At 41.7% G+C, this 24,349-nt stretch overlaps 3 protein-coding genes across 6 annotated transcripts; 1 reads left to right on the top strand and 2 right to left on the bottom strand.

The window, feature by feature from the left end:
- Window positions 1-43: 43 nt before the first annotated feature.
- LOC146260937 (nicotinamide N-methyltransferase) lies at window positions 44-1,481 on the bottom strand. Its single transcript, XM_084667633.1, has 3 exons — window positions 1,234-1,481; window positions 910-1,117; window positions 44-709 (listed from the first exon to the last, which is right to left on the bottom strand). Exons 1-3 carry the CDS (start codon window positions 1,394-1,396, stop codon window positions 283-285), a joined length of 798 nt encoding a protein of 265 aa, XP_084523759.1. The 5' UTR covers window positions 1,397-1,481; the 3' UTR covers window positions 44-282.
- Window positions 1,482-2,590: 1,109 nt separating this feature from the next.
- Window positions 2,591-10,706, bottom strand: LOC146260936 (glycerol kinase). Its single transcript, XM_084667631.1, is given in 22 exon segments — window positions 2,591-3,380; window positions 3,909-3,995; window positions 4,256-4,342; window positions 4,484-4,627; window positions 4,787-4,907; window positions 5,100-5,184; window positions 5,355-5,451; window positions 5,597-5,675; window positions 5,877-5,957; window positions 6,164-6,206; window positions 6,287-6,354; window positions 6,460-6,495; window positions 7,548-7,565; window positions 7,929-7,995; window positions 8,207-8,297; window positions 8,300-8,315; window positions 8,730-8,867; window positions 8,966-9,045; window positions 9,273-9,350; window positions 9,447-9,553; window positions 9,730-9,803; window positions 10,529-10,706. Coding segments are annotated over 22 exon segments (1,698 nt in total). The 5' UTR covers window positions 10,622-10,706; the 3' UTR covers window positions 2,591-3,372.
- Window positions 10,707-10,788: 82 nt separating this feature from the next.
- Window positions 10,789-23,493, top strand: LOC146260935 (POU domain, class 2, transcription factor 1-like). 4 transcript variants are annotated; one of them, XM_084668366.1, is made up of 15 exons: window positions 10,847-10,884; window positions 14,032-14,114; window positions 14,293-14,355; window positions 14,623-14,714; window positions 15,361-15,531; window positions 16,001-16,115; window positions 16,224-16,315; window positions 16,452-16,643; window positions 16,872-17,013; window positions 18,481-18,626; window positions 19,329-19,496; window positions 19,637-19,712; window positions 19,839-20,064; window positions 20,237-20,307; window positions 20,467-23,493. In XM_084668366.1, the coding sequence occupies exons 3-15, from the start codon at window positions 14,331-14,333 to the stop codon at window positions 20,739-20,741; spliced, it is 1,791 nt and encodes a 596-aa protein (XP_084524492.1). In that variant the 5' UTR covers window positions 10,847-10,884; window positions 14,032-14,114; window positions 14,293-14,330; the 3' UTR covers window positions 20,742-23,493. The 4 variants fall into 4 exon arrangements, with proteins under 4 accessions (XP_084524490.1, XP_084524491.1, XP_084524489.1 ...); XM_084668364.1 differs by lacking the exon at window positions 14,032-14,114 and having other exon boundaries at window positions 10,789-10,884; window positions 16,004-16,115; XM_084668365.1 differs by lacking the exon at window positions 14,032-14,114 and having other exon boundaries at window positions 10,789-10,884; window positions 20,237-20,295.
- The last annotated feature ends 856 nt before the right edge of the window (window positions 23,494-24,349 follow it).

Genomic DNA, 24,349 nt, shown 5'->3' with positions numbered 1-24,349 from the left:
CTCACTAGGTTCAAAACAGGTCAAATCTGATCCTGACCAGAGGGACATTATAAGTATGAATGTTTATTGCAATGTAATCTTGAACGTTGCAGTTGCACTACATACACATACAAAAAATATACAATACAAACATGTTGTACAGTATAGTTTTAAAATCCAAGTAATATTTGGAGAAGGCACTTTTGAATAGATAAGAGATATGATCGATCCTGAGGGTACTGTAGGCCTTATAAGCTAGTTTCTAGTTAGCACATGCAAACTTTTATTAGGTATTTATTCAGCTTAATCTGACTTAACAGCCATCAAGTGAAACACAGCACTGTAGTCAGACACTGTATTGTTTTCTCGGTGTGGAGCAGACCGAACATTAAATTCTGTTACAGAAAAGCCAAGCTCCTTCAGAATTCCCTCAATGGTGGCCTGAGACAAGTCAAGACAGGAGAATCTCTTTCCCCCCATGACATAGTAAGTCTCCCCAAGCACTCCAAGCATGACAAGCAACCCCCCCGGGCGCAGCAGGGATGCGATGTTGCGCAGTGAACAGCGGTAGGTCTCCAGGTCTTTGCATGCAGCTTCAAGACAGAGACTGGTGACAATGCAGTCGGCTGGTTCCACTGTGACCGGATGGAAAGGGTTCTCCAGGCGGACGTCACACTTCAACACCTGCTTCACTCTCTGTCTCAGCTGCTGCGTCACTTGGGAGGGTGTCCTTGGGTCAAAGGTACAATGGGTTCATTGTAATTTTTGTCTCAACACAGTGGGAAAGCATTTTCATTCAAATGATTTGCACATTAGCAATATGCATTTCCTTTTGAACTTTGGCACTGTGTATTAGAATCACAAGTTGTAGAAATGTATTGTTGCACAGATACTGTCACTGTATCTTATAATATTTTGTAATTACTTTACCTTTGTCCCTCAAGATTGCACACATACTGAATGACTGGGAGCCAGTCAAAACAACCTTCCTCATTATTGAGCCACTTCTTTATTTCCTGACGGTTGCTATCAGTGTAATCCGATACCAGAATGTATTCATAGTGTTCACTGGGACTTATTAAGCTGTGGATTGAGGGACCAGTGCCAATATCTATAAGTCTTTGCCCGCTGTGTTTTCCTGAGAGGACAAATACAGATTATTTATTACCCACCGGTACTGTTGACATAGATATACAATACATTCTGGTCTAACCATTCAGAAATAAAGTGGCATTTCATGCAAATGTACGTCACCTGAAGAGAAAGACTTGCTTAGACTCCCCAATAAGAAGGGTAAATCATTCTCCTCCGGATGACCATCAGGATTGGAGTAAAATGAGTCGATATATAGCCGACCGTCAAAATTAACTTGATAAAATTCCGCCTCGGTAAAGGTGGGTTTATGGGCCTCCTGCATTGTGACAGATTAAGCGTGAGTTGTGATTGCGTTTGGTCAGTATCCTTGTGAAACTGAAAATATCGTCAAAACGAAGTAAACAACAAGAGGAAGTTCCGATGACGTTTGAATTTTTTATTTTTTGTCAGAAAGACATTTAAAAAGGGATATTTTGTACTTACTTTTTAAATCAGGAACGGTTAAAAGTTGAGAACTTAAAAGTTCTGATTTGGTGCCAAAAATAAATACATGCCCATAAATGCAGAAAATCCAGTTAGTTACAAATACGATTCATTCTCACAAAGACAATGTTTTCAAACCAGTTTAATGCAATTGCATTTTATTTAGTTAATAATTAGCAACAGTAGATGGTTCAAATGCATGTCATTTTCGGGTAGTAAATTCAAAAGCCTAGTTAAATTGTAAGTGTGATACCAGGACAGGTTTTATTTGCATTCTATTTAGGTTTGTCGTATTTTTCTCTGTCAACAGAATTTGTCCACTATTAATTCTTTATATTATTCTATTATTTGTAAACAATTTGGTCTGGTGGCTGACATTCTATATTTCGAGAAGTTGCGCAGTAGGCTATAACATATTTGAAGTAGCGATTGTTTTTGGCTCAGTATCAGAAGACTGTTGGATATTTCATGGTTAACAAGAGTACGAGGTTCACTAATTAAGATAACGCTATATCTTTCTGTTTAAATAAATACCGATTACTTTTCAACAACAAGTTGTCTTTTCAAGTGTACAGATACTGTATATTCGCAAACAGTGGTCAGATTGTATTTAGCCAAATCCTGCATCCTATTCATTTGCAAGTAGACTGCAATTTTCTATGTGAGAACATATATTTGCTGCATTAAGCTGTACATTACTTTTTGTGAGAAACTGATTTTTCCATGTTATTTGATGCCGTTTTTTGTTGTTCTGTACTATGTAGAGTTGTGGTTGAAATGTTATTATCGAGTTGTGCCTGGTCAAAACCCAGGCCGCTTTTGGTCAACCACCGAAATAGGCAATAGAACTGCATTTCTGATCCTTGACTGTGGTACATTCTTTACGCACGATTTGTACATGGCTTTGGATGATAAGATTTGACAAATGAACAAAATGTAAATATGTGTAAATACAGAATGTGTGTTAAGGGTAACAGTGTGTGAAAGGTGGGTTGGAGGACACAAATCAAGTACTAGGAAGTAAAAGTCATGGTTGTCCAACAGCAAGTTTACATACATAAAACAACTTATACAAGCAGTTTCTACTATTTCCCCAAAATATTCACATCTCTCTGGCCTCAAAAAGCAGCACAGCAAATAAAGGTATATCAATCTATTCCTTTTCCCTTCAAGAAGGTGTTATAAAAGATGAGCTTGGTCAGTCTTTTTACACCGCACAGCAGACAAACAACATCTATAAAGTGCTCTAATATCCCAAACAGCCATTGGTGGAGACAGTCCCTAACATCACATTTCCAAGAAGATACTGCAATGAATTCATGCACAACAGTGACGGAGGTGTGTAATGACCAAAGCAGGACAGTTGTACATGTGATACCGGATCCCTTTCTACAGACGCCCGGGCTCACACACGATTGGTAGTACAGAGGATCGAACCGGGTCAACATGAACGACGCTCTTAAACAACTGCTTTACAAAACAAGCCCCACAAAAACATAACACTGGAAATATATTGCACACATCACAATTTACACCATACATGTGCCATTCACTCCAAGGAAGCATTAGGATCTGGGGATGTCACTCGTACAAAACTTGTTCACTCACTCATTCACTCATTTTACAAGTTAATTCCAGTTGACGTCCAGAATGACTTCAAGCTCTGACCACGTCTTGTTTTCAGTTGGGAATGTTCATGTAGGTTGTGTTCGTGTAGCACCACAGCTGTGGAAACCAGTGGTGGAAGCAAACAGGAAGCATCTGGCGACAGGTCCCCCTCTCTCTGTCCTCTCACTACAACGTGGCTTCTTAGGTCTAGCAGTCTAGCAGGTCACAGGAGGTACAAACAAAGACAGGACTAATCAGAGTTTTACATGAAAAAACCTTGGATAGTTCAGTATTTTATAAATAATCTTTAGTGCACTTTAAAAAGCTTTAACTCTATATTGTAGCGAAAGGAGCAGACAAGCTGTTGGACCGTGTCAGATTCTCTAATATGCCCTCTTACTTCCTTCCCTATTAGTGAACATTTTAGAGTATCTGAACAGGTCTTGTTAGTTGTCTGGGAAAGCAGAGCAAGCAGGGGCTGAGGTATTTTAGATACCGCACACTCAAACAGGAAAACACATAAAAGTAGGCTATGGGGGGGGGTGGGGGGGGGTTCAGGGTTAGGATTACATAACTCAACCATGTAATGTTACTGTGTGGATGAAGTCTTATCACACCCATCATCATCCTCTCACAGCATTACAGTTTTACATAACCACCACTCCCACACACACTCCATGCAATCTCTCTCAACCACGCATCTCATCCACTCAACATACAAAAACACACCAGCGTACACTAACCTGCGATGTATTTCGCTCCAATTAACATAAACAAGCTACCCAGTATGTAAAAGCCCAGTGGGGCACTACTGAAGATACTAGTTTCACCTGCCAGTGGTCCACACCCAGGTCCAATTCAAGCAGACAGGAGAGAGAGAAACAATAGAACAAATGAACACAACACACAGGCTGTAACAGCTAGAGACATTGGTACAGCCACTTCAGGGATCCCTGCTCATCATGTTTCAGAGAAAGCCTATTGGGTTTAAGTTGTACAAATACTCAACGGCCCTTAAACTCTGCCTGGGATGAACTGACTAAAGAATTGGGCTTAAATGTGAAATGTCGCCTGTCACAGAGAGCAATACCGTTTCCATTGCTGATGGGCTCTGTGGTCTCCCAGTTCATGGATTTCTGCACAGCTTTCTTCCAGCGAGCATACCTAAATTCACTCTCTACCCGACAGAGAGAGACAGAGAGAGAGTATAATGAAAAGATACAGAATACATAGCCTTCTGTCCAGGTTGCCAAGTTCATATGCATTTCCCCCCCACATTTTCTAATAATTTTAACATACCGGTCACAAGCACCCTTACCTTCTGGGTTGATCTGTGGCTCGAACTTCTCGGAAGTGACCTCGCTGAGGTCCTCTGGGTTAAGGCTCCACACACTGACCCCTTCTGCTGACCCAGCTGCCATGGCAGCCCCCAGAGCTGTGGTCTCCGGCATGGATGGCTTCACTGGAACGACACAAGTGGGACTTTCATTACCATGAACCTCCCTAAAAAATGGTGTAGTGCCAACAGTCATTTTATTTGAGTTGGCTAGGGACAGCTTTTCTGATGGGTAGGTGGCTAAAAGGCTTTGTGTGTGTGTGTGTGTGTGTGTTTGTGTCTTACCGACAGGTACGCAGAGTATATCTGCTTGCAGCTGCATTAGCAGTCTGTTGGAGGTCATGCCCCCGTCCACCTGCAGCTGAGACAAAGGGATCCCACTGTCCTGGTTCATTGCATCCATAATCTGTACCCCAGAAAACAGGCAAATACACACAGCAGTCAGTCAGCTCCCACTTAGGATTACATGTCTTATCACATCTGCTTTGACAGAGGCTCTAGTGTAACAAATTAAAATAAAAAAACATTATTGAGAACCAGAACTGAAAATATTGTTTCTTGTTGTTGTTGTTTTTATTGTCTGTGAGGGGACTCTTGCCTCTCTTGTCTGGAAACACACAGCTTCTAATGCAGCAAAGGCCAGGTGACTCTTGTTAGTGAACTGAGTCAGGCCGCAAATTATTCTGAAATAAAGAAATGTAAGAAATATTTACATAAATATATTTACATAAAGAAAGATATTACCCCTATATTACCCCCTTTTGGTTGAAAAGGAAATGTAATCTTGTGTTTAGGGGTTCCACAACTGAAGCGGAAGGGATGGAGCTCATGGTTATTGTAGTCAGGTTCTCACCCTCGTGCACTGGGCTCCCAGTAGGGGGCGTACAAGCCAGAGAACGCCGGAACAAAGTAACACCCGTACGACGTCCCTACAGAAGCAGCCAGCTTCTCTAAGGAACAGAGAGAACACTTAGATCTGTCCAAGTGGAAGGCTCATGATGACTGTCACTCCAATTATTCAAACAAACAAAAAATCTGTACAAAAATTCTAAGCATGTATCTAAAAGGTTTGAAGAGATGACAAGTCTGTCTTACCCAGCTCAGTGGATGTCTGGATGATGCCTAGGTTGTCCTTTAACCAGCGCACTACAGCTCCCGCAATAGCCACTGAACCCTGGGGTGACACAGACCAATAGGAAAATCTAAAATGTCCAATTGGAACAGGAGCTAACAAAATTATACATGCAACAACCAATCGTAAGTTAAAGTAGAGCTTAAAAATACTTTTACTGAGTCATTGTAAATAAGACATTGATATTCCTTTGTCAGCTAGGATAAATGAATATAGTTTTCTTCATCTTATAAAAAAGTTTACCTCTAAGGCATAGCAGGCGGGTTTGTCTCGGCCCAGTTTGTACGCCACGGTGGTCAGAAGGCCGTGGTCAGACATGACGGGCTGTGAGGCAACACAAGAGAGAGGACGAGGTTTGCATGGTGCCCCACTGGCTCTCTACCAACTCATATGGAATGTGTCTAACAGTCAAGGTTATATCACAAGCTCAGAACTAAGAAAGCTAAATAATTTAATAAAAGTACATAAATCCTTTTGTTTAAACCAACAGATGTATTCTTGTTGTAAAAAAAATTATACTTTACAAGTACCTTGGCTCCAGTGTTTCTCAGCAGAAAACAGCCAGTCCCATACCTGAAAGTCACATCACTCATGGTCATTAGACAGTATTGTGATACAGACATATCACACACTGCAACACATACACATCTTACGTGTTTTTGGCCTGTCCATCTTGAAAGCACATTTGTCCAACAAGGGCAGCTGATTGGTCCCCAAGACACTATTGAAACAGAGGCACTGGTTGGCTGTAATACACACTATATCTGCTCATACATACACAATCTCATATGATGCAATGACTAATCGCCTATATAATTATACTTACCCCTGAGATTGGAATACCAGAGAGTGAGCCAGATGTCTACCAAAGAAATAAAGATACTTCAACAAACAGAGACAGCTTCTCACAACTGTTTACCCATACACCATTACCCAACACCTGAGTGAATACAAATCAACCTTTTGAGACTGAGCTAAACCACACAAACATTTCACCAAATATAACCCATGGTAATTGTGGATTTGCATTCTCCCAAATGTTTCCTCTTAAATCAAATGAAAATGTATTTGTATAGCCCTTTTTACAACAAGACATTTGAACCAACCTCAGAATAACCCTGTCAGATAGCACAGGAAAGAGGTCCCTTAAAGAAGGAAAGCGGGAGCAGGATGAGGTGTAGGGTGGGGTGTTAGAGCAGCCATAGAGATGAAATGTCTTCACTCCGAATAACTAATCAGGCTATTTTCCACTTTGACCTGCCCATCTTGAGGGATCAAGGCCCTAAAAATGTCAATTAAGATAATCATAGTTCATCCTGGCCCTTAATTAATACTGTTAACAGATTTAGTTTGTCAAAACCTTTGGAGATCTAGTTTAAACTCAATATAGTTGGGCCCCAAGAGTGAAGAGATTTACAGCACATGAAAGCTGTCTAGCATTGACAGCACCAATTGGAAGCTGGGCAGTCAGACAGAAAGGAAGTGTAGAACCTTTAGAAGGTGTGGGCTTTAGAATGCGAGCTCGACAAGAGCAGAGCGACATGCCACAACAGGAGGATGTAAAACGTAGAAACACACCCATCCAGTACATTTCCAATCTGAAAGGTGATACAGGGGAAGCCCAAGTACATGGACCTGCAGGCGCCCATCTGAACTCCCTCAGCGCCATTGGGCATTTTCTTGATAATCATAAATAAAATAATACAACTCAACTGTTGTTATCACCAGAGATGTGTCTTTTTAACCAAGCGGTTTTCTAATTGTTCATTCAAGCCTTAGAGGTTCTCTAAAGGCTTGGAAATGCACCGTTTGATGGCTTCACCATTTTGGAACAGTAAGAAGCAGGATCAAGATTAAGTGACAACCACCACATCAAGAACAACAACAGGGATGATGGTGCTAATGTACACTTACCAGGCTAGAACTTATTTTCTACCAGTGGGAGAAGTGAAACAAAAACAACAGGGTACACAATAGAATGCCTGCTGTGACATCACCACAAAAAAAACTTTAATTGATTCCATAACACATAACAAAACATGAATTACTGAATTTATGAACTTATTTTAAATGATTGAGACAGACATTCAACATACGGCAGACATTGGCTGCTAAACTGTCAGCCTACATGTTTGTTTTCACCTTCTGAAATATTATCCACCAGATGCTCCAGTAAGAATAAAAGAAAATAAACAAATAGCGTTCTATTTGGCTCTTTGCTAGCATTTTGTCAAGCACTAACAACCCATTTCTGCAACTATACAAAACAACACAAGGTTGAAAATGGAGGCTCACCATTAAACCGTAGATTTCAGATGAACTCCTAACTTTCGGCAGGATCTCCATTGGAATATCAAAATATCTGTTGAAAACAAATAGCACAGGTAGATATTTTAATACCAAAATGTCAAATTCCAAACTTACTTGAATACATTTAAATGTCAGTATGTGAATACTTTAGACACTTCAAGTTCATATTCTATAGAAGTACATGCACTTTGGGAAAAACTAATTAGTTGTAGTTATCTCTAGATTGCATGACTGTATGCATGCGTCTTAAAATCTCCCCATACTTGCAGAGCTCCGGGTCCCACTCCATGGTGTGGATATTAAAGAGCATCGTCCTGCTGGCGTTGGTCACATCGGTGCAGTGGACACCTCCTTTCTTCCCCCTGTCAGACACTGGAATAGGACCATCACACACAACTGTGTTGATATGCATATGGAGCACAGATACATGGAACACTATTTGTATGATACATTTATTTTTTACAGAGCTCATATCTATGAAGCTTGAGCAACACTGTCCAAACAAGTTAAAGTGGCATCCCATGTCGGTTTGTAGGCAGTTTCAAATGGTTTCTCTGTAAACAATAAATCTTAAGTGCGAATTCATCGAGCAACAAAAACCCTGACAAAGGCCAACTTAAACCATCCTTTAGTGAATTACCAATGTCAGTTTATAGCTCTATAGCAAAAGCATTAATGCCATCAAAATACTGATTCAACCACATGACGACCATTACTCCCACTGTCCTCCCTAAACCAGCAAATTGTTACTGATACAGAACCAAACACTGGCAATCCATAGCTCACCCAGATGAGCCAGGAGTCGATGGTCCCGAACATGGCTCTGTGGGTCAGAATCGCCTTGTGGACCTCATCCACGTTATCCATCAGCCAGCGGAGCTTCACAGCGCTGAAGTACGTACTGATGGGAAGGCCGGTCTTGTGCTGATCAGACAGATTAAGCGTGGAGGATTGGGAGTGGGTTAGAGCGCTTCAGAAAGCTGGACCAAAATATGAGCCATCCTCTCCACGATCCCCCTCACCTTCAGATGGTTCTTGTTGCGACCAGGGGTCTTGTTGATGAGCCGCTCTACTGTGGACTGTGTCCGCAAATCTAGCCACACTGGAGAGAACAGTCAAGATGTTGCATTCATCTCTATGTGGGGGGTGGGGGGGGGATAACTAATTGTAAAGGCATGAGTGGTTTTAAAGAGTATTGTAACAACTCCTCCTGTAAGGTCCCTGGACACGGTAAGCCTAGGACTGAATAATAAGCATTTCCCTTGGAGACACAGGCATCTCTAATCCAATGTAATCCAATCCTGTAGCATGTGCATGATCATAACTTACCAATAGCATTGTAAAGTGGCTCGCCTGTCTCCTTATCCCAAACTATCGTGGTTTCTCTCTGGTTAGTCACTCCGATTGCTGAAAGATTTCATTTTGAATAGCATTGTCATTCTAAACACTTGAGGCAGACGGAGAGATACACAGGAAGGATAGAGGAATAGTGCACTACATTACCTTTGATATTGGAGATGTCTATGTTGAGCTGGGTGAGTTTTTCACATGTCCTCTCCATGCACTCATAAACAGACTGGAGTATATCTTTGGGATCTTGTTCCACCCAGCTTAACAAGAAAAGAAAAAATGATATTATTTGGTTAAAACTGGTAATAACTGAGAGGGGGTGAGAGAGTTAGTGGTTGTTTTTTTTAATCAGAGTTAGTGGTACAGTATACACATGTCAAGAAGGAAACTCAGTTGGCATTCAAGACATGATCATATGCCAACTTATAACACGCACCCTTCTTTGGGGAAACTCTGTTTTATCTCAACCTGGTGGTGGCTGAGAAGCTCTGCTGTTTTGGCGTTGAACACCTACAATAAAGAGTGGAGGAAAGAGAGAGAGAGTGGATGCACACCATTCTCTTCACAAACACAATGACACCCTTTAGCTCACAGCTAAGGTGGATTTTTAACATGAAAAGTAGAGCCCCTGGGAAAAACCTTAACAGGGGGTTTAGCTTTAAGTACAAAGGGGTGAAGAAGTCATTGATGGGTGGTAAATGCAATAGTTCTTTGTCCTTGTGAGTTTTAAATATGTTTTCATGTTAATAAAATGCGATTGGAAGACTTAACAAGCTGATCAAACCGTTTTACAGCTCATGAAAGAGACTTATGACCTCTAGGTAGTGATGAAGTACTGCATGAGGAAGCTTAACGCATCACTTAAATACATTGCATTTCATTTTCATTAAACTAAGACATAGCAAGCTACCTTAATAGTTACTGCATAGACAACTGGGAATATTTGTTGATAATGTTACCAATTAAGTGAACTATATACACGTGTGGTGCAGGCAAGGCACCATCAACAAACACATCTGCAGGTATATTTAACATAGCCTACTACGTTAAAGTTGTTCACTGTTTGAGCGACAAGTATGTAGCATACTGGTTACATAGCTACATAATATGTAAAGGGGCAAACACAATAATACGCTAATAGTAAGCTAATATAGTAAAAGGGTTATTTAAAGGACGTGGCTAGCTAACTATGCTAGTTACGTTAGCTGGAGACCGTCTCTGCGGATTTGACTTACCAAGAACCGTGTTGAGCTTGTGCCCTGGTCAATGGCAGCTACTAACGGCCCCAGCATAACCCGATTTGAAGATGCAGCCATGCTGCAGTTCATGGACGCAGTGAGTGTCCTTGTGTGGTCGGGGCACAGTTGAAGCAACCGGTTAGGTTGTGGGTGGACAGCCGGTTGACCATGCGCGAAAGACTCACACAAATGACGTAGCTACCCAACCCACAATATTAGAGGATGGATTTTGCTCACGAGCTCCCTCTAACGCCAAGTCGTAGACATTACATAGTAGGGTCTAGGGGGAATGCATTTGTTTTAAATATTCAATATGGCTGACGGGGGAGTAGTGAATCAGAGTGCAGCACCAGGTAAATTTTACATATTCATTTGCAGACTATTTTAATCCATTCATGTTGATATTGTCACTACACGGCTTAGATACTAGCATGCAAATGCACTTGCTGTACATATTAGCTATCTTACGAAAACCACCACATTTTTACTGTTATTCTACGGTTTTGAGGGCTGTCGTCAGATCGGAAAACAGACGGGCTAGCAGGCTAGCCAGCTCAAAAGCCATTTCTGGTTAGCCTTCCTTTGTGTGGAAAGGGGACGCGTTGCATATTCATGTATAATCAAAAATAACTTACCATATTGTATCCATAATTAGTTATGTGTGCGCAAATAGTTCTCAACTTGCAAACAAGCTTGAATTGTGAGAGTCAGGGCGGTAGAGCTATCACCAGGGTCTAGCTAACATATTAGTATTGTTTGCTTTTTTATGGGGCAGTTCGTTAGCTAGCTCGCTAGTTAGCTAGTTAGTCCATCGATGGTTTGGTGGTGCTGTAAGTTAACCCCCAGGCGGCGATTATAAATACATTTACCTTGTTAGCTCGCAGGCTAATGAGTTTGCAAAACACGCCTACAACTACACATGTGTTTTGCTTGGTGCATGTAGTATATTACTGGATGTAAAATTAACCAAGGCGCTAGAGCATGCTATGCAATCATAGGCTAGGGACTCTAGGTAGCTAGCCAAATCGAGGCGATAATTACATTGTCTGTCGCCATTCGTTGCTGCAGTGCTACATAGTGGTCATTGCAATCACAATTTCTGTTCTACAAAGAACATTTTTTTATAGAATACTGAGACTATTGGGAAAGAGGAGTCATATTTTCACGGTGTAGTTTAGTCCAGTGGTTAGTAAATGGCTCGGCCAGGCCACCAGATTGACCAAATGTTTGAGTGATTAAACGTGGTATGGTCTTCCCAAACGAAGTACTGTGTTGGCGATCAAGTGGCACCCAGTGGTTAGTGAATTATATAATTTTTTAAACATTATTTCTCTACCGCTAGCTGTTCTTTCAACAATTCAGAAATGTTAAAGATTAGTTCGGTCCTAGTTTTTCCTGCCTCTATCCAACTGTGCAGAAAGTTATGAAAAGAATGTAGGAATATAACTTTCTTCTAGTATTTCTGCCATTGCTTGCGGTATGTCGAATATATTCATCACCCAAGTGTGATAATGTTGCCTCTGTGTATTTGCAAAGTGGTGCCCAATTTACATGTCTTTAAATGGTCATTGAACTAGGGATTGGTCCTGCATGTTGTAGCCTAACAGTTTCGTTGAGCTGTGTAAATAAAATCAGCTAAGGTTATGCTAAATAATTGTGTGGCAAGTTGTGCTAAAATAATACATCAACTAAATATTTATTAATCAAAATAATACCATCCGAATCCTAATTAATTCCCTGGTTAATTGCCCCCAAATTCCCTTTTTATTCCCCTTAATTCCCCAAAATTAGTGAATATGTCCACCTCAAAAAATTCCTTGAATTTTGGAGCAGGAAATCAGTAAAGCAATTACAGGATTCTTGAATACATCATCAACAAAATGATACACCAACATCTTCATGCACCTTCATGCATTTACAACAATTACATAATTTGATGACCAATGCTTTGAAACTTGAATGCTTTCATAAGTGCTCACAGACTGTGACAGTGTTATGTCACACTGTCCCAAGTCAGCAAGCTACACCAACAAACCAATGTCTGTGCCTGTAAAATTACTCTTGAAAATTAAGGGAAGCTGCCAGCACACACTTATTTATTCACCACGTTGATCAAATAATAATGAGGCAACGGGAATGACCAATATGAACCCTGTTACACGTGATAGCTGAATGTTTGATTTAGTCCTGAATGTAACTTTAAATCCAAATTTGTGTATTATGTTTGGTGAACCGGTTGGTTACAATTGCCTGTAAATGTTGTTCCAATTGTGTTTTTCTGTAGTCTCAGTTGGGATAGATAGTTACAAATAATTTTTGCATGTTTCAATTTAAATGTAATTTGAATGCACAAAATATTTTTCCCTTGACTGTCTCATTGTGTTTTTGTCCCTTATCTATTTTGCATTATGCAGTGGGCCTTTCAGTAATGCAAGCATAGCCTAATTAATTGGAAAGGTATTATTCAAGGTTATTAGTCTAATTGAAATATTTGCATAATGCATTATAGTTTAAAGGGAAGCCCTGCTAGCATCTAAATGCAAATACGTTTTTTATTCACTTAAAAGTTTTCTTAGACTTTACTCAACACAAAGCTTTACACAATTTATTTTCTTCAGTCATATCTGCTTTTACATTTAGTCATTTAGCAGACGCTCTTCTCCAGAGCGACTTACAGTAAGTGCAGGGATATTCCCCCGAAGCAAGTAGGGTGAAGTGGTTTGCCCAAGGACACACATCATTTGGCACGGCCGGGAATCGAACTGACATCCTTCAGATTACTTGCCCGATTCCCTAACCGCTCAGACACCTGACACCTTTTCTGGTTAACGTTTTTGTAAGCCAATGCCGCTCTTTGCATAGGCTACATTGTGACTGTAAATAACCAAACCTCTTAACGTTAACCAGCAGACCTATAGCTTACTCAATGTCAAAATGTATGTGCAGTGAGTTATGGTCTGTGCTTTTATCATTTTGATAAGAGGTGCTTTAACATTTGTCAACCAGATATCACTATATTTGGTGCTACTACTTTTTCTGTAATAGAAAAATAACTTGCATAGACAACCCCCCCCCCCCTCCCCGATGGCTGATAGGGTGTGTGTGTGTGTAACCGAGTTAGAAAATTGACTTTATTGGACACACTTGCTTTTGTGTGTGTGTGTGTGGGGACTGTCCAATTAATATGCAAATTACCTGATAAATATGCATAGAGATTGTTGAATTATGCAGAAAGCTTTTCGAGCTCTGTGTGAAATGAATTGCTCGCAGGACTTCAAAGCCCTGCGCCTCTGCCTAACGAGAAACTGGGGGTTACATTTGCATACAGCTCTAATCAGCTGAATACTGATTAAGCTTCGTTACAGAAGCAACCAGCTGCATTCTTTGTTTCTGGTCTGTACCAGAAAAAGAGAAACGAGGAGGAGAGGGGGGCAGTGGGGTGTACGAAGGGAAGAAAAAAGGGAGTAGAGAGACAGTTCACCACACTGTGCTTGTGACAGTGAGAGGAACGCACCGTGAAGATACTAGCTGGTCGTTTAAGAGAAAGGAGAGAGCCAGTGTAGAAGAAACTGGGGGGGAAAAGGTATGTAGTAATTGTCTGCTGATGGTGAACATGCTTGAGTAGCTGTTGGTTAGAAGAGTAAAGATCCCTGTTGCTGAGCCGGTTACTCAGCACCAAAAATGACAGTTAAAACTGACTGTACATTTGGAAAGTTGAATTTATATTTTAATCATATGCCTTTTCTTTCTTTTAACGGCAGACTCTTTTAACAATCTTTCTGCATCGAATAGTAGCACAATGGAGAATGGGGAAGTAGCCAAAGGTGAGTTGACCTGACTGATATCTGAGATCCTTTAACACCAGGGTTAATACTTTCTTTTTTTAATAAAGAATTTATCACAGCACGTTATTTTCCCATCCTGGCAGGACACATAACCATACACATATTTTAAAAGGGTTTTAAAGGGGTATTTGAAGTAATTTATGTTGATTTCAATTAATTCAATTTATTGATGGAAAATGTCTGTATACACAGTTTATTTTATTTTTTTAAGTTTTGATACTATACTAATATCTAGTTTTTTCACAGATGTCCAAACAAATGGACTGGAATCTCAGAAGCAAGCGATGCAGATGACAACCAGCCTAACTAATGCACAGTCACAGGCTCTGCTTCAGCAGGTAACAAAGATCCCTTCCCTCCAATACCTGCACATTGAATACAACTTGTAGACGGTTACAGACACCGATGCGCATCTGCACACATAATGCCTGAATTGTGAGTAAGATGAAGACAAATGTACAGAGCATAGCGAGTCTTTCGTTCCTCCGTGTTGTTTTGTGTTGCATTTGTTAGAGGATTCATACAATTTTAGATCTATTGTCAAATGCACGTCACCAATAGTGCTGCTTAACAGGACTCATAGGTGCCCCTGCATTGTCATGGCAACTGCCTTTTTACCTTGGCACCCGGCACTTGTTGCCAGTTTGAAAAGCAGCGGCCAGCGCGCCTTGGCACCACCCCTTATCTCCCAGAGACGAAAAGCTGAGGGAGCAATCTCCACAGTATGCTAATAAGGCCCCAAAACAGGGGGTGGGTCTTTATGCAAATGAATTCAGAATTAATATACATGTCATGCGCAACATAACTAATAGTTTAATATTCATACAGTTACTCCCCCGCATTGCCTTGATTCCACAGTAGGTTGCAGCAGTAGACTTAACGAGGTCCGGAACATCTTTTATCTATGCCACTGAAGGGGTGTATAAAACCTGGCTGAAACTTTGTGCTTCATTTGAATTCTCCTCTCTCTCTCCCCTCCCCCAGTTGACCATGGCACCAATGCAGCAGCAGCTGTTCCTCCAGCAGGCCCTGGCAGCAGCCGTGCAGCAGCACTCAGCCTCCCAGCAGAACAGCACCACAGGAGCAGCCATCTCTGCCTCGGCAGCCACCCCTATTACCCAGCTGCCCCTGTCCCAGCCCCTGCATTTCGCCCCAGTAAGGGCTACACACTCGCACACCGTCGCTGTAGACTGTAAGAGGCAGTGCTCCTCTGGAGGAATCTCAAATCCATTATAGGACAAGGTTTATCCATGAAGGGTTTCCCGCAGCACTTTTTTCCGTCAAGGCGGCCGCCTAAGCAACACACACGCCTGCCGCCTTAACTACATCTTTTTTTATTTATTTATAGCAATATCTGCCGTGTTACTATGTCCTGTTTTCTCCCTTCCATTAAAAAACGCCAGCCTCCCTGCTCTGCAGAACGCATTAGTCTATCACACTCCCCTCCCCGGTATGACGGCACACCCCATCCTACCACATTTTCTGTGGGAAACCCTGCCATTGTTTGTTCTTCTGTGCCATGTTTTTTTGTTCTTTTATCATTTCATCGTGGCTGAGTGTATTTCACTTGTATACTTAAGTGATTTGACGGCGCTGTATTGACCTCTGTGTGTTTTCCCTGTAGCAGCTGCAGCAGCAGGGTCTACAGCAGTTTGTGTTGGTGCAGCCAGGCCACCCTATCACTACTCAGCTACAGCCCACCCAGTACATCATCTCCCAGAACGCACAGGGTCAAGCAAGTAGGTGGCACTAGTTGCACACGCACATACAGTATCAATGCACAGACACATGAAAGCTGTTAAGCATTTTATTGAAAGCAATTGTCGTTTGTTTGTCTCTGTCTCCAGGTTTCCTCCAAGCCCAGAACCTTGTCACCCAGCTACCTCAGAGCCAAGCCAACCTCCTGCCCACCAGTACAAACATCACCCTCACCACACAGGTCTGGGGGGAGGGGGCACCCAGACACACACCCACACACACACACACACTTTGCCGTGTAGGTTGTGGTGCATTTATGCAGTATGCTTTCATAGGTTTAAAGACGTATGCTCATCATTGCTGTCTTTCAACCTCAGCCTTCCACGCCCACACGGACCATCGCTGCCACACCCCCAACCAGGACTATAGCCGCCACCCCCTCCCAGATGCAGGGTCCAGTCTGCAAGCGCGAGGAAACTACCTACATGGATGATGTCAACGAGCTGGAAGAGCTGGAGCTGTTCGCCAAGGCCTTCAAACAGAGGAGGATCAAACTGGGCTTCACTCAGGTGGGTTTTAGTTTATTTATGTACTTTAATATTGTTTTGACCAGTTTAGTTGATTGTCTGTATGAGGGGAAAAATCTTTCATTTAGAAATCCTGACTGCTTGCTAGCTGGCTTCTACTTGTCGGCACACAAATTTTAATGAGATGATTGTAATCTTATGACAAATTTCTGTGCCAGCGATGATTAGTAGCTGAAGCGTGGTTCTAACCCTCACATTCCTGTCCAACAGGGTGACGTGGGTCTGGCCATGGGGAAGCTGTATGGGAATGACTTCAGCCAGACCACCATCTCTCGCTTCGAGGCCCTCAACCTGAGCTTCAAGAACATGTGCAAGCTCAAGCCACTGCTGGAGAAGTGGCTGAACGATGCAGGTTGGTCCTGCCCTACTGCATGCTGTGTGTCACCACTAGGGCTGTCCCCACTCAGTCGACTAGTCGATTTTCTGGTTGATATGCTCTTGGTCGACAAAGATTTTTTTTAGTCGAGCTGCCGTATGTCAGTGTGAGATCTGATTCCCGCTTGTGTCATCATTGCTGAATGAAATTTCAGCAATTTCTACAGAAATTGTAGATTATATTATTTAAGACAAATAAATCAACAAAATATAATTACAAATAAAAGGTGTTACTATTTCCCCTTTCGCTAATCTGCGCTTTGTTTTGGTTTGGTATTTTGCACACGGCACGAGCACAATTGGCTGCAGTACTACAAACTGCCATAGCTTACTTTGTCGGTGTTATTAGTCAAAATGGCAAAGAAATCTGTGGTATGGCAGCATCTCATTAAAGTACATTTACAAAGTACCGGGTGACTCTAAAAATGTTGAATGCAAACTCTGCCAACAACGGTTTATTTTTAATAGTTCAACGTCAAATATGGTGTAGCCTACCACCTGAAAAAGTTGGCCTAGCCCTACTTCGCTCATGCTAACGCACTAGGTTGAAAAATGAATATGCCTATTATGCTTCTACGTAAGTTTGCATGCTGCAAGTTCATGCAGTGATGAGCACGCTCTGATGATTTGCATGTTAAACAAACAATATTTTTAAATTTGTAGTACATTTGTATGTTTTTTTGTGTGGAAAAAAAAAGCATTTCAAATTTCGATTAGTCGATTTTCAGACGTTTTAGTTGAGCCTTGGTTGACCAAAGAAAATCTTAGTCGGGGACAGTCCTAGTTACCACTTAGAACTGTTATCACCTAGAACTGTCAGCATCTACAACTCTCACGCATCTAGAACTGTTACTTATCACTAGCCATGGGTTGTTTGTTCTCTTACATGCTTGGTATGTTTGGACCAGATCTGTAGTATCTACTGGAGTATTGATGAAGAAAGTGTTTTGTCCATCTCTTCATAAACGGAGTGACTAAGCTCAGTTGAGTTCTAGATTTTAATAAGTATTATCACTCTGCAGATTGGGAGAGAACCAGACCTCTGACAATAAATGACAACACAACCCCAGTCTTAGGTCTCAATCATGTCTCTCTTGGCTCTGAAGGCCAGAGGACCGTCTTTTATAGGGCACAGGAATGTAAACATAGATAGTGACAGTCAGGCAGTAATGACATTACAACAGTCTCAGAGAAAGAGATTCACAGCTCCCAACACATGACCTCTCAGACTAGAGAGATCATAGTTGGAGCTCTCCTTGTAGTCATGACAAGGAACATTTAGCCAGTACTTTCTCTTGATCCCGAACATCTATTAACCCTGACACAATCTACTCTTATTAATAGCAAGCTTACATGACAACATACTAACTAGTATCCAATGACTAGTTGAGTGGACCTATTACTAGAAACTCTCTAACCCAGTAATGTTCCTCCCTCTGTGTAGAGCACGTGAATACCGAGACCAGCTCCAGCCCCCTGAACTCCCAGTCCTCCCCCAGCCTCGCCCTGGAGCTGCTCAACCGCCGACGCAAGAAGAGAACCAGTATCGACACCAACATCCGCATTGCCCTGGAGAAGAGCTTCATGGAGGTAACGTGCTAAACCACACCCAAGTAGAGCCCCTATCCTCCAAGTCAAGTGCTCCAAGACAACGAGGTTGACGTGTCGGTCGAGGCCATAAGGCCAATTTATACTTCCGCGTCTCCGTTAACGGACAGACGCACGCACGGAGTCGGACGGATTGGTTGAATTTATACTACTCTGACGGCTCTGCGTGCTGAAAGCAATTCACCGCTAGAACAGTAGATGGCGCTGCACTGCAATGCTCGCTAGGTTATCGAAAAGTTGGAGCAAATTTACAAATTAGCCGCTTCATCAATAAAATAAGCACATTCTTAGCAACTACACTGCCCATTTCTCGTCACATTTTAATTCAGATGCTGATTTACATGTACTGTTTAGCTGAAATATGAATTGTAAAAACTTACAACAATGGCGGTCAAAGGATTCTGTTCTCTTGTTGGTCACGGAAACCCCGCCCCCGACGCAAGCGGTTCTTAATACGGACCAATCACAGCCAAGGGGTATCCGTAAAATGACGGACAGATAGTTAGGAAAATCAGGAGGTACACGCAGAGCTCTGCGAGGGGCTCGGAGAGGACACGGAGAGGGCGTTTCTTGACGGAGAGGGTGTTCCCCATGTGCGTGTGTGTAAAAACGCAGAAGTATAAATCAGCCTATACTCATGCGTGTCGTTCTGCCTCTCTTCCTCCCTCACCTCCCCCCATGTAGCAGAACCAGAAGCCCAGCTCCGAGGAGGTCACCCAGATCGCGGACCAGCTCAACATGGAGAAGGAAGTGGTCCGCGTCTGGTTCTGCAACCGCAGACAGAAGGAGAAGAGGATCAACCCCCCCAGCAGCAGCGCTAACAAGGCCCTCTACTCCTCCACCAAAACCATGGTACGCTCCCTTCCGCTGAATTACAAGCAGTTCATGTCTTAACCCTGCACCCCCCCCTCCCCACCTCTGTGATTTTTATTGAGATCCCTTGGCCTTATCCACTACCCTCTGTCACAATAACTTTCTGTCTCGGGCCTCAGGTGAGCAGCAACGGCAGCCTGGTCACCAACGTAGCTCAGACCACTGTGGCTAACTCCACCAGCCCCAGACTCACAGGTAGTGTGTGTGTGTGCTTAAGATGTCCTTGCCTATCATGGTGCTAAATGCGTGCCGTTGTTGTCATCGTGAACTCTGCCCTCTGCCTCGTTCCTTGCTTGAGTATAAGTGTTTCCTGTGTTCCAGGTCCTGGGATGATGGGCGGAGCCACCTCTGTCCTGACACCAGTCATTTCCAGTGCCTCTTCCACTGGGGCCATCACCCCTGTCTCCACGATGGCGATGTCACAGCCGGCCGTTGTCATGACCACGCAGGCACCCTCCATAGCTGCAGGTTTCCAGGGAAACGGTGGTTTGGCTGCAATGGCAGCGGTAGCAGCTGGGATAATGCCGCCATCTCAGTTTACCACAGGGTGAGGCAGACACACATATGCACCGTTAAAAGTATAATTTAAAAACAAATGTGCACACATGCACTCACATGCATAGCTACCCACAGTCACCTGAATGAGAGTGTTTATATTGGTTGTGCCATTGTAGTCAGTTATGTTGTTAATCTAATGAAGGCTCCATCTCTTCTCTCAGAGGGGCCTTCCTGAACCTGTCCAATGGAGGACTAGGTTCAGCGCTGGCCACCATCCAAGGTTTGTGGAGTGGCAAGTACAACCCTATGTCACACCTATCACAATGATCTAACACATGCCATTTTGCCTTCTTGGCACTCAGCTCCTTTACCATCAGGACTTGGTGATAGGCTACTGTAGATATCACAAGCTGAACTATCTCCTCCTTCCCAATTTTCTCTCCCTCTACAGCTCTGGCGTCTAACGGAGCCCTCCCTCCCATCACGTCCATGGATGGGAATGGGAACTTGCTATTTGCCAATACCAGTGCTGGCTCCACCCCCAACCTGATGACCACACCCCTGTTCCTCAACCCCCAGAGCCTTTCCCTTTTTGCTGGCAGCCCTGTCAGTCTACTGCCCACAGGGGGAGGCGGAGCCCTGAACCTGCAGGTCTCGGCCAATGGGACTATCAGCACCGTGACAGCACCTGTCAACACCATCACCACCGCCTCCAAGGCCCAATGAACTCATGGCCACAGCCCCTCCCACCTACTTACTGATTTTTTTTTGTTCTTTATTATTTTGCTATTACCAAAAAGTCATGTTGTGGGGGGGAAAGTTTATTGGAAATTATTTGTTATCTTCTTTGTTTCTGACAGGGAGTTTTTATTTATCACAAGGACTGCTTATGAAACCAAAAATGTGCGAATTAAGATTTACCTTATTAAGTCTTGAATGACATTATCACACTAACTTTCTAGAAACATGTTCCTTCTGAGATTAGATGTGTTAGCTGTGAAAATTGTTTCTTGACCTGTTGAAACAGATTACATAGGCCTGCAGTTAGTCTGATTATATAGGCCTGCAGTTATTTCATAGAATCTGAAATATGGTCATGTATTCTTACCGTGTGTGCTTGCTTTGTTAGAGTAGCAGACAGGACAGAGGCTTGTGTTCACTGCTTGTTGTGTGGGTGTTCCTCTCGAGCCTCTGTCATGTTCTCGGTTATAATGCTTTAAAAACAGTTAGGTCACAGTGATGTCCTCCAAGCCGGCTGGATGGTACAGAGGCTAAGATTGCAGGCAAGTGAAAGCAGAACAAACAAACACCAAAATGTTGAATAACTCTTATCCAGATAAACCAAAAAGTACTCGTCTAAGACATGGCATGTATTCAAGCTTAGATTAGCATAAGTACAGGTAATGATCCAATGGACCTCTCTCTACACTGTGGGAGTAAGAATGCAATAATACTTTGAGAAAACTTTCCAAAGACTTAAAATGTTCGTCAGTTACATTAATATCCCGCCTCCAAAGAGAGTCAAACAGGTTACCAAAAACAGCGGACAGTGACTTTTTATAGAGGTTCATACCCTGGCATTGGGGCATTGGATCTCACTTTCTCCTTAGCTTTACAAGTGTGCAGTAAACAGTGTGAATTAGCATCACTGGTTTTACAGGTTTCCTCTTTTGCATCTTTGCTAAACAAGGAGCCTGGATTTGACCTTTTTACCGACAGTAGTCTGAAATGTGGGTGAGGAAGGTGAAAAGTACTGCCTACTTTCTTATGTTACACCTATCATGATACTATTAAGTACCTCAAAAGCCAAAAAAACAGGAGAATCATTGAAAGGCCAAAAATTGACATTTATGACTGCAATGGCAAGTACGACTACTACAACTACTACTACTAATTTCAATATATTTAGATTTTTGTTTTCATATCTTGCCTTCATACCAAAGCATATAGTATTTACTGTATTGTAGCTGGGTTCCTGCTATTGTTTTTTTTTCTTGGCTTAGCCTAGTTTTTGATTGGGGTCTTCCTATGTTGAATAGTTGGGAATGTCCTATCGGACACTTATTTGGGTTTTGTACCTTTTTACTCTTAGTTCTTTTTTTGTAATGTATACACACAAGTAATATATATATATACAATAAATTCAGTTTTATATCTTGTAAAGGGTTTAAATGAATGTAGTGCAGCAACTCAATAGGAATTTCAGACAGTGTATCTCTAGACCAAATATGTTAACCCAAGGGTGTTGACTAATCTTTTTTTTATTATTAATTTTGGATTAATAATTAATCATTTGAACGCAAGTGAAATTCAGTGTTACCTGATTTCCTTGTGTGATTAACGTTACACTTTTTTTATTCATTTCCTTTTTTTCTAAACCAACTTGTGTTTTTGCAATCATTTTCACCATTTTATTTATACATTTCTTAGCATGGGAGAAAATCACTGGTTTAAGTTGTTTCCAGTTTATACAATGCCTTAATGGTTGATAATAGATGTAGCGATAGACTGTACTGTTATTTTCAGGTTATAATTCATGTTTGTAAACACTTAGGCTCATTTATGCCTACAAATTAACGAAGTGTGTGTTGTATAACCGTATCAAGTGATGTATTTTTGCAGTTTACAATGTACTATGGAAACAACAGATGCTGGGGGCCTATTTTTTCTACTCACTTTATAACTGTTGAACCCTATTGAACTCCAGGGGGCAGCATTAGTCGTTTGCTGATCTGTGTACGCATACATGAACGCATGTTTGTATGATAGGTCAATATGCGAAATATTTGAAGAGAGACCATTGCCCCTGCATAGACCTCTTTTCTTTTCCAACCAGAGTTGCAGGTGATCTGAATGTAAATAATGTTTGTGTTTCTAAATGCTGCCCCCTACAATACCTCTCTTTCTAAAGAAACCAAAGACTTGTAAGGTCATAGTGCTCTCGCGCACACACACAAACCCTGTCCTTTACTGTTATTCACTGTCGACCGGTATTCAAACATACTATTTGGATTTGTGTTTTGTCATTTATTCATGAAGAGAGCATATGGGATCCTGGAAGCTCTATTCCAAAGTAATGGCAAGGAAAAATGTAATGTTCACTTAACCAAAGATGACTCCTACTCCCCTAGTTTCATTTCCCTCTATCCTCCCTACCTACCTGCAGAATGCCTGTCTTAGATGCAGAACCAAACACTGGGATCCAAAGCATAGATGTATATTTTGGTACATATCAGGGATGATAAAAGCCAAGCAAAAAATGTTGTGTTGTTGAAAAACTGCTTGTTTTAGTGTGTCATACTTTTTATTTTGTCTTAGTGCAGTATGTATGTGAATGCAGAACTAACTTACTTTAGTAGATTGTAAAATGTAAGGTATTTTTGTAAACTGTGGGTCCAGTGACTTGGATTCACTGTCCTGTTTCATTATTTAATACAAACCAAAAAATAACAAATAAATGACATCTTTCAAAAATAAAGCATTTGTTCATATGTCCTTGTTCCGTAACACATTACTCTCTCAACGGAGAGGAGAGAGACTATTTCTGAAACTATGTGAAGGTGAAGTCCCACATCTTACATGACCACAATGTAACTTAAGTTAAAATAAGCAACTTAAAATTTGGATTTGAACCCAGGCTGTTGCAGTACTGCACCAGGATGTCTGAAAGAGTATGTACACTAACCCAGTGAGTTAACAGGGGAGCCTTCCTTTCTTCTAGTTTTCTGACATCCCAACTCTGCAGGTTGTTACAACTAGATAGTTCAATGTCAAATTTAAATGATGAGTGAAGATTATGATCCCTGATAGCTCAGTGGTTAAGGATGTGGGCTACTGTGTGAGAGATCTTGTGTCCAAATCTGAAGTATCTTCTTGCAGCTCAATATTTGCTCTTGGATTTATAAATAAAACTCGACTCATAAATACCTTACCCACTGAGCCACAGAGGTTTAATGCAAAGTTACTTTCTACAAGACGGTGTAATTGCCCTTATGACACTACTAAATGCCAAAGGACAACGTACGCTTTGTTTACCGAATAAATTGTGAATCGATGTGAATCTCTAGAAGACTGAATTGCGATTCATATGTGAATCGATTTTTCCCCCACCTCAAGTACTTAGTGCTGAATTAAATTAAATTATATTACTACTGTGATCGCTTTATCTGTAAATTAAATTGATGCTTTTTCAATGACTGAATTCATAGAAATAAAAATATTTTTTCAGAATTTCTTTGATTTGAATATTTTTCACCTTCACCTTTTTTGTGAAGGTGAAGTCCCACATCTTACATGACCACAATGTAACTTAAGTTAAAATAAGCAACTTAAAA

This window comes from Hypomesus nipponensis, chromosome 12, assembly GCF_054491055.1.
Source record: "Hypomesus nipponensis isolate SF chromosome 12, ASM5449105v1, whole genome shotgun sequence".
In the NCBI taxonomy this organism is placed as follows: domain Eukaryota; kingdom Metazoa; phylum Chordata; class Actinopteri; order Osmeriformes; family Osmeridae; genus Hypomesus; species Hypomesus nipponensis.
Note: the sequence above shows the minus strand (reverse complement) of the source record. Positions and strands in the feature narration are given on the sequence as shown.

Bases quoted from the DNA above. Each gene is read 5' to 3' on its own strand.
- LOC146260937 (XM_084667633.1), bottom strand. From the start codon at position 1,396: ATGCAGGAGGCCCATAAACCCACCTTTACCGAGGCGGAATTTTATCAA. The intron at 1,118-1,233 runs GTGACGTACATT...TTGTCCTCTCAG, and splicing joins AAGCAAGTCTTTCTCTTCAG to GAAAACACAGCGGGCAAAGA. The intron at 710-909 runs GTAAAGTAATTA...CTTTGACCCAAG, and splicing joins TGCAATCTTGAGGGACAAAG to GACACCCTCCCAAGTGACGC.
- LOC146260935 (XM_084668363.1), top strand. From the start codon at position 10,845: ATGGCTGACGGGGGAGTAGTGAATCAGAGTGCAGCACCAG. The intron at 14,356-14,622 runs GTGAGTTGACCT...GTTTTTTCACAG, and splicing joins GAATGGGGAAGTAGCCAAAG to ATGTCCAAACAAATGGACTG. The intron at 17,014-18,480 runs GTTGGTCCTGCC...CCCTCTGTGTAG, and splicing joins GAAGTGGCTGAACGATGCAG to AGCACGTGAATACCGAGACC.